An 18,682-nucleotide genomic window follows, 5' to 3' on the forward strand; every position below is an offset into this window, starting at 1 on the left:
TAATACTCAGTGCAGTTTATTTAAATTCATTGAAAAATAAACTTTTACAAAATTAACACTTTGAAACACATTTAATACTTAACTGCCACCTTAAAGCATTAACACTGGTGCAAGGGAACAGAATTTATAATGCCAAAGATGTCTAAAAATAGAACAAACACATAAATTTACGTTACATTCATACGGTTAAGAGGATACAGTAATGTCAAGTATCCACATCACAGTGTAACTGGTTATAAGATCTAACACTTGCTCTTCAAGAATTGTGCAGGTGAGTAAGAGTGCAGGGTTCAGTAGACATCGCACTTTACAATGGCTGCATGCTTTTCCAAAAATACACAAACTTAATACTCGCGTGTTCATTCGTGGTGACTTTATTATTATTTTACTTGTAAATAGAAGCTTTAAAAATGGATCTTCATGTCTGCGTACCGCACAATCCTTTTGTACCCAGCAAACTCCAGCACTGCAAGAGTCCAATGCTGCCAGAGTCAGGCTTTGTTTCCTTTGCTTTTGCCCTCGGGTGGTAGGACGGGTGCAGCCCCAATATCCACAGTAATGTTAACATACAGACGATACTTCTTCTTTCCCAAGAGTTTGTATTCCAAAGAATTCATCCCATCATCTCTCCACGTTTTTTTAGTGTTCAGTTCAGCAGGCCTAGAGGGGAAAGTAAAGGGGGAATTATGTGAGGCAGGGACAGTAGAGAGAGAAAAATGCTCATCAGATACCAATGTTACAGGTCTAGGTTTTTCAGCAGAGATGAAGAGGAAGTTTTCTAGCGCTATGAAACGTGAATAGATAGGCGAATTCTTGCAAAGAAAAACTTCCCAAGTAGGAGGTGCCTCACCCAGGAATGTGCTATTAAGCACATGAGGCTCTTTCGGGAAATTTGGTGGCAGACTGAATGCCTTCACAAGCAAAGCCTTCAATACCAAAAAGGCCAGGTGCAGCCAAAGAGCGGCATAGTTTTCAATCTATCTGAGTGCTATGAACCGAGGGCAGTCCAGTAATCTGCTTGGTGTGCCTCTGAGCATATACAGTATCTCTCAGCTCAAAGCAGCCACAACAGCGAAGGCTGAGAAGAGTTTCTGTGTCAGATGATGTAGCTGATAGGCACCTCTGCTGTTCATTTATCTCCATTCCAGTAGAGCTGCTGGAATGCCTCAACTCTGGCTGTTGGGGAGATGTTTATCAATAAGATATTTAAATATTTTGCTCCATCCTGCTGGTAGTTGCATTGATAAACAATGAATTTGAGGTGCCAAAGACTGTAAGTCTCTACTACTTAAATATAAATCCTGGCTCAAGGGTGAAGGTGTGGTTTGATCTGGTGCTGATGCAATGTGTTACAAGCCCTGTCTGCTGGGAAGTGTAGTGCACATAAAACCGGTCATGGAAAAAAGAAAATCTGTATTCACCTTTTAAGGTTCTGTGCACGTTCAGCAGCTTGTCCATAGTCTATCATTTTGTAATGCCCAACATAAAGTGGAACGCGATCTATTCCCATTCCTGCGATAGCAATCCTTTTGAAGTGAAGAGATGGTGAAAATGTTAATTTACAAGCATAAGTACATGCATTTCAGAACATTTCTCCATAAAAATGGCAAAATCAAGGCAGACAGCAACAAAGGTGAAATGGTTAGGACTGGCATATTCTAAGGGTTCATGATTGTCAATTATTTTCTGTCTAGCAGTGACACAGACACAAGATGGCTGGATAATTTGCTCTTGGTGGGTGGAATTATATAAGATCAGGCCAGCCGTTTTCTTTCTTGTCCTACCTTGGGTGCATTGCTCTGCCTCTGCTCAAAAATGGCTCACAAAACCCGAAACAACAGATTTTAGCACCAGCCTCCACCCTGTATCAGGGTTAGGATTAGGAAACCAATGCTTTGAAGTTCAATCTGATGAGCTTCAATGCGGTTCCCTAGAAATTGTTTTTCCTTTTTTTGAAAGGGGGGAAGGCATATGAGTAACATTGTCTTTATATAACCACATATGCTGACAATGGCTTCACGGCCTCAGTGGCCAGTATGAAAGCCTATCAGGCTGGTGATGCTGTGTCAGATTTCTCTGCTTCAAATGCACTGGGCCAAAGTGAGAACTGCAGTTATCAAGTCTACATTCCAAAATACTTTCCCATCTGCTATTCGGCACTATTTTAAATTATTTATCATTCATTAACAATTTTTTAAAGAAGGAATTAGAGAAGGGGGTCTTTGGTTTCACAACAATTATTAGGCACCATAGAATCACAGGAGGAGATCCTCAGGAATGGTAATTAATAACAATAAAATGGACAAATAGGGAGCATGAAGGGCACAAAAACAATTTGGCATCACACTAGAGTTAGTCAATGTTAACACATTTTTAACAACTAGAAAAATGGGGGGGGGATAATTCTGCCTTTCAACAAAAATCAACAAATTTGGGGACATCTTGAGGGGCACAAAACATGGGGCGGGGAGGCCTGGATACCGCCCACAGGTTAGTCACCTTTACTTTGAACAGCGGTTAGAACAAAGTGTTCCATTTACATTTTTATATTCTGTCAACAGTGTTTGGGAACAGAAAAACGCCCGGGAAAGATGAACAGAAATTTCACAAGACTTTGCCACATTCATGTTTGATAGGGCTGATCTTTGCTCAAACTAGCAACTGGCTGACATTTAATTCAACGCCCAGTAAGAAACCACCTTGTCACCTTGCAGCCCCCTGTACACATCCCAATCTAAAGTCTTTTTATAACTGTCTGCAAAGGCTTGTATGGGTGCCCTTTTATCTCAGACAGCAATCTTCTACCCTTTATCATAAACTGCTTTGGAAATCCCTAAGCAGCTTGTCACATGGTACAAGGAGTTTGGATTTAAAAGCAAACAAACAACAGAGTGAAAATTCCTGCTCCCTGCAGTGCAGCTTCAGGCTTGTTTATAGATTCTTGCACCGTAGAGCCCTGTCCTTGGAACAGCAGCCTTCAGAGGACGGTTTTCAAATGTTCTGCCATTTCAGCCAACTTTTCTCACACTTTTCTAACTAAAGGTGCAAAACAGTGCTTCTTTGAATGGAAAACACATTCCACACGCAAAAGGGCACCTTTAAATCCAACCTATCAAATGAAGTAATTACCAACCACTTTCTGAACAGAGGTCCTATTGAGCGATGGAGAGCTCTCACATCATTCTTTTAAGCAGGCACAACTTAACTGTTGTTACGTTTGAATTTATCACAACCTTTTTCAACGCCTGTTCCTCAAGAGTACCTTTCAGCAATGTCATCATCTTCACCATCTTTGTCCCAGAAGGTATTTGGAAACCCATTTATCTTCATGTAATGCTCTGGGGTCAAAGCAATTACACCACCAAAAAAGGACCAGTATGGGAAACTACAAAGAAAAATAAACCTAGATCAGTTTACCGAGAAAAACAAATATTGCACTGCACTGTGGAAAGCAAAGAGTACATGCGTCTGGTGCAACAAACTAGAATACTTTATTTTTCTTTGGTCCTACATGGAGCATCAGGACACAATGACTTTCACATTCATGCAAGTTTAGTGCTCCTGATGCTGTACCAGAAGTGTTGTGAAGACAGGGAGTATTAGTTCTGGAAAAAGTTAAAGACTTCAGTATGCTTAAAAACATACCTTCCAAGTTTCTTCTCTCTTACATCTCAATGTTAAGGCCATGATTTAAGCATGCTTAGAAGTAAGAAAATACCAGAAAACAGTTTTTCCTTGCAACAGAAGCAAAGCACTTTGGAATGTGCTTCCAATGAACACCAGGAAGGCACTTGCAGTATTGGCACTTACACACCTGCTTAAAACTCATTGGCGTTCCTGAAGGATGCTGTGTTGATGTATTAGGCTTATCTAATGTATTTTCTACTTGTTTTATGAAGAACATTTTATTGTTGATTGTATGCTTCTCACAGCCACATTTTTTCTAAAGGTTTGTTGTATTTTCAAATAAAAATAAATTGCAAATAAATTCAATGGGACTTACAATCCCAAGTTCAAAGTGCCATACAAAAGAAGCGCATGCAGGAGATCACCTGTGAGGTTTTATGCTCCGTACCCTAATCCATATGCACACAATGTTAGAAGGGGAAAAGGAGGAGACATATTCTATCCAATTGCTTCATAAAAAATGAAATTGCCAGAACCTGCAAAACTGCTGGTTGACTGCAAAGCACTTGGCCCAGTGTTAACCCTTATAATTTTTAAACAATTATTATTTAATAAATTCATTTTCATTTGTACTATTTGCATTTTTGTACTACTTGTGTTACATTTCTTCTCCTCTCTCCTGCCCACCCCCAGCCAATGGTAATATTATGGTTTATGGACCTAGTATACCTTTTCCTTAGGATATTTATTACCTGTAGGATAACTTGTCAATAGCAGTGGACAGTTGTTTGGGGAAATAATCATCACAGGCATAAACATTATAATCATTCTCTGGAATGAGGTCCACATCATGCAGAAGCAGACAGTCCCAGTCATCGTCTTTCATGGCCTCGCGGACTCCAACGTTAAGAAGCTTTGCTCGGTTAAATGGGCCACTTCCAGCCTGAAAAGAGAAAACGAAAATCAGCCTTAGAACACAATGATGAATTGGTTAGAGGGTGCTCATAATATATTGTGTTGCTTTTGTGACACTGAGATATTCGGCATGCTTGGTTGAAGAAACTAGTTTGCAGTCCAGCAACTGTGAGGAAAGACAAAATTAGTGGTTAGGAAGGGATCGCCACCTCACACAAGCAGCTGGACTATGGGATGAGAGATAAGGAGGCTAAAATAAGGGTGAAGAATAGCTATTAAGTAAAGAAGAACATGAAGAAAGGTAAGTGGAGAATGAGGATCTGAGGAAATGGAAGAAGCAAAATGGAGCTAATAATCACTGGACCAAGACTGCCAGCATTTCAGGACTGGAATTTCATGCAATATGTTAACAGCTGTAAAGTGAAGTTTACATGGTTAATAATGAGTGTGATGACCACAAAATTTGTAACATACAAGCCTGATATCAAGCCTGATATCAATTGTACACATTCACACCTAGAAATGAAAAACAACTAATTAACCCCTCCACAAATGGCTTTCTCTTCAGTACTTCCCTTTTGTTTCTGATCTTTACATGTGATTTTATTTTTTATTTTTTAAACTCCCCAGCAGATCACATTATTTTCACAGAAACATCCATAGGAAGAGTTTGAACTAAGCAGCACTCATAGCATGTACTCCATCTGGCATAAAAGCAGCATGGCTGATTAGAAGATTAACCACTTGCAATTTAGAAAGCAGCAGCATCCTTGACATTTCAACTTTTTTCTCCACAGAAGATTGTACATAAAGCAGATTTTGATTTTATGAGGAGCACTTTATAGACAGCCATATATCGAAACTGCAGGCACACTCCCATATTCTGTACTTATCTGACAACCTTTGCGTTAGCTCATTTTATTAAAAAAAAACATGTTAAAGAGATTTGCAGTGTGCCTTTGGTTTGGCTTACCTGATGAATCAAGTAGATACAGTAGTTAATCTGCTGACGCTGAAGGAAGGGATGGAGATAATAGAGGAAGTGCTGCAAGTGTTTCTCGTGATTCTTGTGTGGCACAATGACAGCAGTTTTGTAGCGAGCCTCACAATGTGGAGGGCTGTAGTGACCACCTGACTGGACATATGGGTTTTTGCTGATGATCATTTCTTCACTGGGTAGTGTGTCAAATGTGACGGCTAAGGGTCCAACTGTATGAGAAGAAGGGTTAAGTGGGTGAGTTTCAGAATAAGTTATTCATGGAGATGAAGTCTCATACGAGGATGGTTGGTAGAGCACAGGTGCTGATTTAAACATTTTTCTTTTACAAGAATGAGTGTGGGAGGCTCTGGATGAGCTCAGACATAACTGACTAAACCACTAATTAGCATTAGGAGAGCAAGCCTTTGCAAGCCTCAGGCCTGTGCATTTCCCCTCTCCTCTGATAAGGATGCAGAGGAGATTAGAGGCTTCTACTTCCATTTAAGATTAACTGGTTTAGCATTCCATCTAAACCCTAAACTATGGCTAAACTAAACTAAAGCAAGCAAGCTTCATAAGAGTACAATTTGATTTGCAGCTTGCCTGAGCTTAGATGCCCCCAGCAAGCTGCTGGTAGTTTAAAATGAATGCTTCTTTGCACTTGTGCAAGGATGAGTGCATGATCCCAAGGCTCATCCAAACAAGGCCATTATGTTAGAACGCAAAATCAATTAGGGACAGGCACAAATCAGCCAATCCCTTGCAATAAGAAGCTAGTCAACTGCTTTCTTACAAACTCTAGGTGGTTTTTAAATTCCAGCATGTTTTTATATAAGTACTTCACAGAAAATATATTTAATTGTGGAATCAGTACTTAATTTGTCTTTAAACAGCAAGAGCTATTAAGTATACAATGCAGCTTCCTTGGGTCAGTGGGGTCATAGCGCTTCAATTAACATTTTTAAATTAAAAGTGTTCCATTTTCACAATCAATAGCAGCCTTGAAACCAGAGGCTGGTATAAAGCTATACATTGACCAACTCTATTTACTATTCTGAGGGACTGATCCTTCTTATGCCAAGGGAACACCAATTGCTATGCCAGCACGCAGTTGAATATGACATTGCACCAGCACAGCAAGGACACTACAACTAAATTGCATATATAAGCTGGTTTAGAGTGAAGGAGGAATGGATTTACTGCAGACTAGAGTATCCCCATACTCTAATCCTGTATAGAACAAACGTTGGTTCCTTTAACTCAAGCAGATCCAATGATTGCACCTGTACAAGGAAGAAATGGAAAACAAGAAGAGCATACAGTGGTACCTCAGGTTACAGACACTTCAGGTTACAGACTCTGCTAACCCAGAAATAGTCCCTCGGGTTAAGAACGTTGCTTCAGGATGAGAACAGAAATAGTGTGGCGGCGGTAGCGGGAGGCCCCAATAGCTAAAGTGGTACCTTAGGTTAAGAACAGTTTCAGGTTAAAAACGGACCTCCAGAACAAATTAAGTTCTTAACCTGAGGTTCCACTGTACTGTGTGACTTCCTTCATGCATCCACAGGAGACAGACCACACTGGGACAAGCACTGCGAGTAACAACACCTGGCCACACTGTTTGCTGATCTCTTTTAACAGCTGAATAAATCACATACAGCATGATTTCTGTTCTCATCCTGAAGCAAAGTTCTTAACCTGAAGCACTATTTCTGGGTTAGCAGAGACTGTAACCTGAAGCGTATGTAACCTGAAGCATATGTAACCTGAGGTACCACTGTAATTAGAATGGTCTGGAAAATAAGAATAAGTTATGCAGAACAAGGATTAAAAGGTTCAAGATATTCATTTGGCTTCATGGGAAGGGAAAGGGTAGGAGGAGAGCATAGGAAGTCAAACCACACTTACTTAAGGCATATAAAATTAAAGTTAACATACCAAATAATAATAACAATAATCCCGTGCCCATCTGAGTGGGTTGCCCCAGCCACTCTGGGCAGCTTCCAACAAACTCTCTAAACTAGGAGGGATCAGATCTGCTGATTCAAGGGGAAAAGGCAATTACAGTTCTCAGTAATATTAATGGCAGAGGAGGACTTTTGTAATATGGTGTCCTGGGCAAGGACAGAATTTGGCACCCCACACCCAATATTCCTTCTCTTCACAATAATTCCTTTTAGTGCTGTTACTTTTAAAATGGATCTTCTCAGTTGGTGCCTGTATAAATATAGGTTTTATTATCATTATTATTATTTTGCGCCCCCTCAGCTCAGCGTCCTGTGCAAAGGAACAGCCTGCACCACACTACAATCCAGAATTGGTTATGGCCATGGTTGGTGCAGAAGACTTCATTGGTAACTAAGCAGATTATACTGATGATTCAATCATAGGTAAACTCATCTTCTCAAAAAGCAGCACAGCCTATTACAAACCTTACCCTTCAAGAATATGGAAATGAAGTTATTTCTTCTCACTACTAATGAGGACCCTAGACATTTACTGCATACAAAAGCAAAGAACACCATCTCTTCCACAACCTGACTACACTATTTGGATTGAGTCAGCTATTACTTTTTTTTCCTAGACAAGGGCTGAAAGATTGACAGTGTCACTTTTTCAAGTGTGTGAATTTCATTACTGCAAATCTACTGCTTTCCCATCAGGAGTCACAGAATGGCAACTATACTTTGTCTGGCTCCTATTTGCTGATATTGCCACTGCCGCACAGAATGATTTACACAAGCTTTATCAAAACCAAATGAACGCTGCCTAGGATATAGTACCATCACAACTCCCACTCATTTCACCTTATAATATCGGCTTGATCGGAATGTAATGAGAAGAGAGAAGAAATGGGGAACTTATAGTCATCCAAATGTTGCTGAACCACAACTCAGGTCATATCTGATGGGAGGACTGGGACTGATGGGAGTTTGAGTCCAGGTCAGCATGCTTTTGCTAACCATAGTTAAGATTAAACACAATTTGGGTTTGGATGACACAGCAAGCTGGAGATTATTCGAAAACAGTAATAAACAATTCTGAACTCGCCATCATGTGGAAAAAACACAAGCCAAGGGTGATGACTTTGCTGCAAAAAACAAATTGGTCAACTGAAATCATAGTGATGTTGGGTGATGGACAGCCGAGAGGCCTGCCAGAGTTGGGTGGGAAAACAAGGAATTGGCCTGTCAACCAGATCCTGTTCCCTACTCCTGTGTTAGACTATGGCGAGCATTATGTCAAAACCAGTCCAGCAGTAAGAAAAACAGGCATTGGAATAGACAATGCAAGCACAAGAGCCAGTTCCCTACCCCTGTGCTAAACTATGGTTTGGCCTTATGTCAAAACCAGTACAGCAGTAAGAAAAACAGTCATTGGAGCATTGGAGCAGATAATGCAAGCGCAAATCCAGAGTCAGGCAGTTATTCAGAAGTAGTTACTGAAAAAGATTAAGTTTTTAAAAATAGCAACATGCAAGATAAGAGGTACTGGATGCTAATATCTAGCACACTGAAAACCATCTTAAGATGAACAGCAATTGTTAAAAAGGATAGCTACTTATAGCAAAGGACGCGGGTGGCGCTGTGGGTAAAACCTCAAAAAAATCATATGGTCGGCGGTTCAAATCCCCGCGGCGGGGTGAGCTCCCGTCGTTCGGTCCCAGCTCCTGCCCACCTAGCAGTTCGAAAGCACTCTTGAGTGCAAGTAGATAAATAGGTACCGCTTTATAGTGGGAAGGTAAACGGCGTTTCCGTGTGCTGCGCTGGTGCTGGCTCGCCAGAGCAGCTTCGTCACGCTGGCCACGTGACCCGGAAGTGTCTCCGTACAGCGCTGGCCCCCGGCCTCTTAAGTGAGATGGGCGCACAACCCCAGAGTCGGACACGACTGGCCTGTACGGGAAGGGGTACCTTTACCTTTACTTATAGCAAAAGCAACTGCTTCCAATGGAAGATTAATATAGGAAATAATGCAAAAAGAACACAATCCTACAACCCAAAATACAAAAGCAAGTTCACTAGCCATAGGGTTTCTGAAATTTCAACAACAAAGGCAAAAAGTTAAAAGGACAATCAAAATCTCCTGTCAGACTAATGTGGACTGAGTCTCAAATGCCTTATGTATAAAAAGTCCAAGTGTTGGGCAACATTTGTCAGATGAGATTAAGATACAGTACACCAATGGAGCTTTGCTCATGAGGTAGCATAATAATAATAATAATAATAATAATAATAATAATAATAATTTATTTATACCCTGCCCATCTGGCTGAGTTTCCCCAGCCACTATGGGCGGCTCCCAATCAAATGTTAAAAACTGCACAGCATTAAATATTAAAAACAAAGCCAAAGCAATACAAAGCCAAAGTTGTGTATCTGCTGTTGTATGGCAGATGTGTGAGTATGAATATTTGGAAGACCTGGGAAACCAAAATCACATCTCATCAAAACCCAAGTTATGCAGAAAGTCAGATCATTGACTGCCCCTGTAGCATACAGCTATCACCTGGAAGAAGGGAACAGTTGCTAAACCAGGCATAGCTTGAAATGCCTGAATATAAATTTGTCTGCTTTTGCGCCTGCATTTTGAGGATATAAAACTGAAATCACTCCTGAAGTAAACTGCCTTACTTTCATTAGTAATGCATAATTGGTGTGGGGGCAGTAAATACACACAGTACAGTACTGCCTTTCTGATAAAGTCAAAACTTCTTTTACTGATTTATTACCTAATTAGCATATGAAAATTGTGTTATCATACAATCATAGAGTTGGAAGAGACCCAAGGGTCATCTAGTCCAACCCCCTGCAATGCAGGAATCTCAGCTAAAGCATCCATGGCAGATGACCACCCAACCTCCGCTTAAAATCCTCCAAAGAAGGAGAGTCTGCAACCTCCAGAGGGAGACTGTTCCACAGTCAAACAGCTCAAACACATGGGTCCACTGGAAGGTCATCCAATATCAAATCAATGTTTCCTGTAGTAGCCAAGGTTCTCTTAGCACAACAAACCAACCATTTATCAAACACATAACAAAGACACATAACAAAGACCCAGCCAGTCAAGGACAGAAACAAAAGTAGTTGATATAGCTACAGGTTTTTATGATGCTGTTTGTTGACTCAAAAAAAGGAAGCACATACATTGTTTAATGGATATCCTGGATTCCAGCACTAGAAAATACAAGCCAACAGGTGTAATTTCCCCTCAAAATTCTATATTCTGAAAGAATGATATAATATTTGAAATTAATGCTACTACAAAAGATGCTTTCACACATTGGTCCCAGTATAATAACTATCCCACATACAGGTAAAGCAATCCTAAAACCCAATCAGCTTAAGTGAAGAGATAGAATGCAGCAGGTTTCCCTCTACCCAGTCCTGGCAGTGTGGGGTGTGCTCTGTGAACAAGGTAGATCCCACTGCACCCAGCTGAGGTTCTTATGGAGCCTTAGTCAGTCCAGCTACTACCAATGGGCCTGATCCAGGCCCCTCTGCAACACCAGCCAGGAGCTGGCACAGTGAAAACTGGAAATTTTACTGTGTGTATCCCTCCTTATCCCTGAGCAGTACAACCAGGAAATGGAAGAGATGGTGGCTCCACTACTTCATGCAGCCCTGCTGCTCCTAAGTGCGAGTTAGGATCACAGCCAGATACAGCTTTCATGTGCAACTCAAATCATTAGGATGCATTACCAACATCAACCTGCAACAATACATACCCAATATTGGTGACTCAGTGCAGTACCGCATATTTGCCTTATCAGGAGCAGGAGTGAACAAACTGAGATTTGTATAGACATCCTCTGTTTTTGAATAGTCCAATGGGCGAGGTAGCGGAAAAGAAGTCCGATATACAGTTGAATTGCTGCCTCGGTACAGGATCAAGATGAATATGGCTTGAAAGATTATCAAAAAAAGCAGAAAGCAGGGGTTTTCTACTCGAGAAAGGGACATTTTCTTTCCAAAAGCCATACTTAGGCTAAACACTTAATTCTTCAAGACACACCGACATTTTAACTTCATGGGTACAGTGCAATGGAACAGTAAATGTTCTCGACGGGCAGCTGAATAAGGGAGCTAGCATCTTTGGAAAATGCCCAAAGTTCTCACAGGACATAATGCAACCTATATTATCATTGCAGATCAAACATCTTAGATTTTAAACATCTTCTATGCATCTTTATCCATTCTTCTATTATTCAATCTGCAATTAAAATGAGAAAAACAATGAAAAGGTGCTAACAATACATTTGACTTCTAACTGGATATAATGGCATATAAACTATAACTAGGAATACTGTTTTTAACAATTGTTTGACCTCTTCCGTGTTAGGTGGTCCCAGGTTCATCTGGTGTCTCCGGTCAAAAGCAGCTCAGGTAACATGACTATGAAAGCCCTCTGCCAGAAGCTTAGAGAACAGTCACCAGTTCAGCTTGTACAAGCAAATACAAGCCAATACTGTACTAGCAAGTGAATGAAAGGCAGCTTGATGAAACTGAGTTAGATAGATAAAAGGGCTGACAGCAGAAGCAAAGTGGGAGGGCTGTGACTTTCAATTCATTTACGTATTTAATTTATATAAATGTATGAACATTTATTGGAGGCAATCTATAATCACCTGTTTCCCACTTGCCACTGTGGAGTCGAACAGTTTCCAAACGCTGATCTCCACACTTCAGATTAAATTCTGGTTTATTAGCTAATAAATTTTCTTTACATTACTGAAATTCTTGTTTCAGGAGAAAGATTAACCCAAGCATAATTATTCCATATAATACAATAGGATCTAAAGCAATATTGTACTCCTATTCAGGGTTCTAGTCAGTTGGCCAGGCCCTCTTTCAGGAATCAGAATAAACTATTTCTCCTCCCAACCCTAAGTTTTATGTTTCTCTTTTCCAACTGAGACTCAACATTCTTTGGCAGCTAAGCATAAGTCAGTCAGTGTGTTTGTCTAGATTTAAAATTTTAGAAACTGTGAAGCCCAGGCTTCCAATTCAGTGAGAAATTCAAATATATTCAATACTTAATTATTTATCAAACCTAAATTTGTTTTGCTGCTTTAACAATACAAAATACACAATTTAACACTTAATTAGCATAATATTATACTTATTTGGCATTTTTCTTAATTTTACAAAGCAATGCTATGTATACTTATTCAGAAGAACAGCCCATTTTGCAAAGTGCACATAAATGCAGTATATGACTGGACACTTACTTTTGTACAAGCAAATATAACCAATACTGTACAGTACTAGCAAGTGAATGAGAGGCAGACTGCAGCACCCTATGCTACTTAAAACACAGGTGTCTTAATTTTTACCACCTGGGACACAGGCAAATAAAACTTGAAAATAGAAATTACAAATGTTGTAGTAAACAAACAAACAAAATGTATTACTTGGGAAGAAACCGCACTGCATACTCACAATATTAAGGACTGGCAGCATATTTGGGTATCAAGATAAACTTGCAACAACAATGAAAACAGTGAGCACACCTTGCATGAGTGCTCACAGGAATTAGCATTTTCTAACAGTAAAATAGATTGTTCTACATAAAACCATTACAAAATGTGTTTTAAGTAAACTGTTGTCCTCATCCGGAAGAAAAAAAAGAATTATTAATAATATACAGTGGTACCTTGGGTTACATACGCTTCAGGTTACATACGCTTCAGGTTACAGACTCCGCTAACCCAGAAATAGTGCTTCAGGTTAAGAACTTTGCTTCAGGATGAGAACAGAAATTGTGCTCCGGCGGCATGACAGCAGCAGGAGGCCCCATTAGCTAAAGTGGGGCTTCAGGTTAAGAACAGTTTCAGGTTAAGTACGGACCGCCGGAACGAATTAAGTACTTAATCCGAGGTACCACTGTATTTTCTCATTGCTGTTCTCACATATTGTCATTTTTATTGGCTAAGCAATTGTACTTTATGGCCTTTCTTGCTGTTATATGAATTATTATGGCAGCTGGGTGTTTTGAACTACTTGAATATAATCCCAGTAGTGCAAGAGTTTCAGTGTGGTTCACTGCTAGCTGGTTGACGCTCTCCATTCATCTGAGAACAGGTGTTCTTTCAACCAGACAGGGAAAGTTGAATGTAATTTGATCTGGCACTCAAACATGTCCTAGGTCACTGAAACGAGAATGACTGTTCTTTCAAATGGTCTTTGACTCTCAGGGTTTTCAAAATCCAGAACGCAGTGTCCTTGAAGCACAGGGGAAATACTCAGTTGATCTTATAGAACAGTATAGCACACTATTAGAATATCTCATGCCTGAACCCCAGATACTGTTTTTAATATCAGGAGTCAGTCATGGAACATGGGGGTAGGGAGGAAATCAGACAGATCGACACAAAGACTTTCAACCATATGCAGAGACTTTTCACAACCGCTGAGAACCAGCAGGATTGGTGGGGACATCTTAAAAGGAGGTAAAAGAGCCCTGCCATCTCACCTTTTTCATAGAAATTTGTTCATATTTTTTTTTCAAAATATGGTCCAGCCCCCCAGAAGGTCTGAGTGAGCCGGCCCCCTGTTGGAAAAGTTTGCTGACCCCTGGCCTACACTCTACAACAGAATGGAATAAACTTTCTACTGACAGAAAATGTAAAGTGGTGGGGGGGGGGCGGAGAGATAGGAGAAAATCACAAGGGGTAAGAAGTTGGCTTCCCACCTCTACCTCTACCCACACAGAGCAGTCTTGAGCATATTTTTCTCTCAGAAGTGGCGCTTCTAAGTGTCCTTAGCAGTCCCGCCATAATGTGGTGCCTGGGGGGGGGGGGGGGGAATGAAGCTTCAGAAGAGGGTCAAGCAAGCCCCTGAACTGTGCCAACGGAAGGCAAAATAGAGAAATAAGAGGAGAGACCAGCAATCAATCTACAGCAGGGATCAGCAAACCTTTTTAGCAGGGGGCCGGTCCACCGTCCCTCAGACCTTGTGGGGGGGCCGGACTATTTTTTTGGGGGGAGGGGGATATGAATGAATTCCTATGCCCCACAAATAACCCAGAAATGCATTTCAAATAAAAGCAAACATTCTACTCATGTAAAAACACCAGGCAGGCCCACAAATCACCCAGAGATGCATTTTAAATAAAAGGACACATTCTACTCATGTAAAAACACGCTGATTCCCGGACCGTCCACGGGCCGGATTTAGAAGGCGATTGGGCCAGATCCAGCCCCCAGGCCTTAGTTTGCCTACCAGTGATCTACAGTATTGTGCAAGACAGGGAGCTTGCGCATTCGCACTGGAAGCCATTTTTAGATCTTCCATTAGGCCCGGGTAAAGCTGAGTGAGAGCTTCCTATTGAACACAACTGAGAACCTCGGGATTTTACCATAGCAGTGAATCAGTAATCCTCTAGCCGGTGGGGCAGGAAGGATTTTCTTCTAACCTGTATGCTTGCTATGGTGGCTATTTCATCATGACATCCTGCCTTGACCCTGTTAGTACACTGCTTTGTGAGTCCTTAAAAAGTGACTAAAGCTGCTTTTAAATAGCGAACCCCTCACAGGGCTTTTGCAACTCGGATCTTCTTCTACGTGTGTGTGTGGCAGTGGGGGAACCCCTTATTAATTTATTTCTCACAAACATGGGCATAGCCAAATTAATCAAAATCAATACAAATCTGAAGTCCCCCACCCTTACAAAAGTCAGCCCCCATTAGCAAAAATCCTGGCTATGCCATTTTTAAAAATCGAGTACCAAGACCAGTAACACAGCCTGTTATCCCCACAATGTGTGTCTGAGAGGGATTAAGTCAGCGTATGACAGTTTGGACTCCTTTATTATCATTATTATTGCCAACCAGAACTGTGACGTTTCGCATTTTTCCTCTGAGGAGAAAACAACCGCGGGGGGTGAGGGTGGAAAAGAAGGGTTGAGAAGCGGACACAGCAGCGCTGGCAGAGGCGGGGTAAATTTAACTTAACCCCCACCCCAACCCCCCAAAAAACCACCCCTTAAAAGATGAAGCGCAAAGTCCCATCATCGCCTTACAATTCGCCCCGCAGCCCAAATCCAGGGCTGAATCCCGCGCCTTGAAATGTTTCACACCCAGCAAGACCCGAGTTAAGAAAAGCTACTCCGTGTTTGTGTGTGGAGACCGAGGGCGAAGCGAAAACCCCTCGATTTAGCTTTCGGTGCCGGTATTAGGCGACCGTCCCTCACCCCTATCTGCCCGTTTGCTTGTTTATGCAAGTATTTTTTAATTATTATTTTAAAGGCTGCAGTCGATGAGACTTTGGAGAGTCGCTTAGCTCACTCTACGGGACAAAGGGCAACTTTATATGTCTTGACTTCTTCCCCAGCCCCCGGCCTGCTTGGGTTCCCGGCCCCAACCCGCCACCTCTTGACGGTTCACACGAAGCCCCGTTCCCTTCCCCCCCCCAACCCACCCCGCTTCTCAGAGAAGCCTGACGAGCGAACAGGTGCCGCCGCTGCCGCCGAGGGCGAGAGATGGGGCTGCTCACCTGCCCGCCTGAGAGAACGCGCGTGTGCAACACTTCCGTCCAGAGGGCTGTCGTCGGGACCCGCCCACCTCCTCCCTTCATCCCCGTGTTTTTTTGCATAACAAGGGTTTCTAGGACTACAGCTCCCGAGATGCAACGTGACGCCTAGGCCCTCTCGGTGGGGTTAGCGTTGCATGCTGGGAATCGGAGTCCACTAAGGCTCCTGCCTTGCTGTAGTCTACGGAGAAGGAATCGGCGCCTGTCAGATGGAGTCTCGCTCTCTCTCTCTCTCGCTCGCTCTCTCTCTCTCTCTCCCGCCCCCGCCCCCCCCGCGCGCGCGCTCGCAGAACTGACTCCTCTTCAAGCGAATCCTTCCCTCTCGTTCTCTCAAGAGCAGGGAAGAGATTAAAATCTGAGAAGAAAATAATATTTAATACAAAAGCAGCAGCACAGTGTCAAAGTGGACGGAAGAGCTCTGCTGGATAGGAGCAAAGGCTGATCTCTCCCTATCCACCTTCTGCACCTCATACATAATTTTATATCACATTCAAGCCACATACCTGTCCCCACCCCCTTCTTATCTAAAAAGCCTCAGATGCAAAAGGCCCTTAAAAGCCATTTCCCCTCCCCATAGGCTCCACATTATATTGGCTGCCCCGTTTTGCAACTTTCGTTGTGTGTTGCAAAACATAAGAGATATAAGTGACACAGCTCTCGGGGCTGTTACAGTGTGAGAGTATCGACATTTCATAGCAGAAACATAACAATTCATTTTGTGCCTTTACATTAAAAGGAAAAGTTGAGAAGCAGCAAAAGCATCAGAATGACGAGTAGATGTAGCTGTCAGCTTCCACTACATTTATAGACATTTTTAAATATCATCACTATCAATTATTAAAACCAAGTTTACCAGTTAATTTTTAAAATGTGGCTTTATTTGGTAGGTTCAAGCTTAATATATTGCTGTCTTAAACCTCTTTGGGTTGATTCCACCATCTCACCAGTTTTGCTAGTTCTAATTTACACCACCAACCTTTGGATTTTGGGACCTAAGTGCTGTATTCAGGAATGAGACAGATCTGCTAGGTTAGCCCAAGGCCACAGAGACTGCACATGGCACAGTAAACTTACTGACGCAAAGCAGGTCTGAGTCTGTCAGAAAGAAGGGTAGTCTGTGCTCGATCAAATCCTTCACCAGAACATTTTACAGATACATTTTCAAGCTAGATCCCAATACTCAGTCCAATTTAGAAGGTCTGCTGCCGTTGAAGCAAAGCAGCATTCTGAAAGCAAAGTTTAAGAGAATGGAGAAGGGTAGTTTATCCAGAGAAGAGGGTCTGCATTATAGGAAGGTCTCTCGGGAGATGTGTAAGGTAATGGAACAGTAGCCATAAGACAGGGAACATCTTTTCAGATATTGTTCTGTGTAGAAAATATACTCCACACATTCTCCAAGGATCTCAAGGTAGCATTCAATGCATCATTCCTCCCCCTCCATTTTTATCCTCACAGCCCATCCTATAAGGTGGGCTGAGAAAAGTTGGTGACTAGCTCAAATTCTCCCGGTGTGTCTGATGGGTGAGTGGTGATTTGAGCCTTGGTCTCCTTGGATCTATTCTGACACTGTTACTACTGCGCCAGCACCAAAGGGAGGGGCAGTCTACATGAATTCATTTTAATGTCCAAAATAAGCCTCTGCGCATAAAGATTTGTGTGTGTAGGCATCTCTCCATTCTATCTGAAACTGTGCCATTCTTTCTACACCAAATAACTTTTGAATAGGAGCTACGTGACGATGCAAATCAAGAAGAAAGGGTGCAGCAGAAGGAGAGAAACAAGAACCCCATGGAAAAGGAGGTGGGAAGTCAACAAAAATAAGAGAAAAGACGGAATGGTGTTTTTATTGTATTTCTTTAAAAAATGTTGAAACTTAATAAAAAAAATTAAATAGCCAAATCAATCACCTTTCCACATGAGCCTGAAATTTGACTTGCAACTGTTTTGCAATGCAAATGAGAAACTGGCATTGGGCAAAATGCTGATTCAAATGACAAGTGTATTACCTCATTCTACTCTGCTTTAACAGCAATCATTCATTTACAAATAGACGGGCAGATCAAGCCACATACTTTGTTTTTTAAGCCACAGGATGTAATGCACACATTGTAGGACTAAGCACCATGAAATCAGTGGAACTTGCTGTGGGTGGATGAGGAACAAGAATAAGTTTGGGCTGCCACCACCACCACCAATTTTTAAGTAGTACTTCTTTTCATCCATAAGAGCTGAATGCTTTTATTTTTAAAGTAAAAGTAGAGTGAGGGCACAAACTTGCAGCCCCAGACAGCTTCACTGCTAATTTGACTCTTGGTCATAAATCCCCTGCTGTTCTTTGATGGGTGCACCTCAAAACCAAGAAACTTGTGTAATGAAGAAGCATGAAGAACCTGCATGAATCCTCATAACTAACTTTTTAATAAAACATGGCCATTTCTAGATAGCTGTAATCGGCAGTCTAGACAGGTGGATAGCACACAATTCTCAAGGTGCTCTTCTACACAGAACGACCTAGCTTCAGACTGCTTAATCAAACATTGAAGCAAACGGGAACATTTGTTGCAAGCAATAACCCCCTTTTTATTGGTCCCCAGGAACTGTCAGCCAAGAAGAGTCAGACTCAGATGGTTTCC

General features: G+C 41.7%; 1 protein-coding gene and 1 long non-coding RNA gene across 5 annotated transcripts; one reads left to right on the forward strand and one right to left on the reverse strand.

Moving 5' to 3' along the window:
• Positions 1-16,280, reverse strand: LOC310675973 (beta-1,4-galactosyltransferase 3-like). 4 transcript variants are annotated; one of them, XM_083437194.1, is made up of 7 exons: positions 16,014-16,280; positions 11,247-11,731; positions 5,516-5,751; positions 4,380-4,570; positions 3,263-3,385; positions 1,422-1,526; positions 1-660 (listed from the first exon to the last, which is right to left on the reverse strand). In XM_083437194.1, exons 2-7 carry the CDS (start codon positions 11,497-11,499, stop codon positions 492-494), a joined length of 1,077 nt encoding a protein of 358 aa, XP_083293320.1. In that variant the 5' UTR covers positions 11,500-11,731; positions 16,014-16,280; the 3' UTR covers positions 1-491. The 4 variants fall into 4 exon arrangements, with proteins under 4 accessions (XP_083293320.1, XP_083293322.1, XP_083293323.1 ...); XM_083437196.1 differs by having other exon boundaries at positions 15,939-16,023; XM_083437197.1 differs by lacking the exon at positions 16,014-16,280 and adding an exon at positions 15,806-16,006.
• LOC310676014 lies at positions 15,353-17,952 on the forward strand. Its single transcript, XR_014510352.1, has 2 exons — positions 15,353-15,457; positions 17,775-17,952. It is a non-coding gene; the product is annotated as an uncharacterized lncRNA (long non-coding RNA).
• Positions 17,953-18,682: the final 730 nt, after the last annotated feature.

This window comes from Podarcis tiliguerta (assembly GCF_965153285.1).
Source record: "Podarcis tiliguerta genome assembly, chromosome: 4".
NCBI classification, from domain to species: domain Eukaryota; kingdom Metazoa; phylum Chordata; class Lepidosauria; order Squamata; family Lacertidae; genus Podarcis; species Podarcis tiliguerta.

What these genes read in the sequence shown, in the direction of transcription:
- LOC310675973 (XM_083437194.1), bottom strand. Translation starts at nt 11,499, where the DNA reads ATGGCTTTTGGAAAGAAAATGTCCCTTTCTCGAGTAGAAAACCCCTGC. An exon ending in ATTGACAAGTTATCCTACAG is followed by an intron (nt 3,386 to 4,379) that starts GTAATAAATATC and finishes TTTTCTTTGTAG; the next exon opens with TTTCCCATACTGGTCCTTTT. An exon ending in GATGATGACATTGCTGAAAG is followed by an intron (nt 1,527 to 3,262) that starts GTACTCTTGAGG and finishes TCACTTCAAAAG; the next exon opens with GATTGCTATCGCAGGAATGG.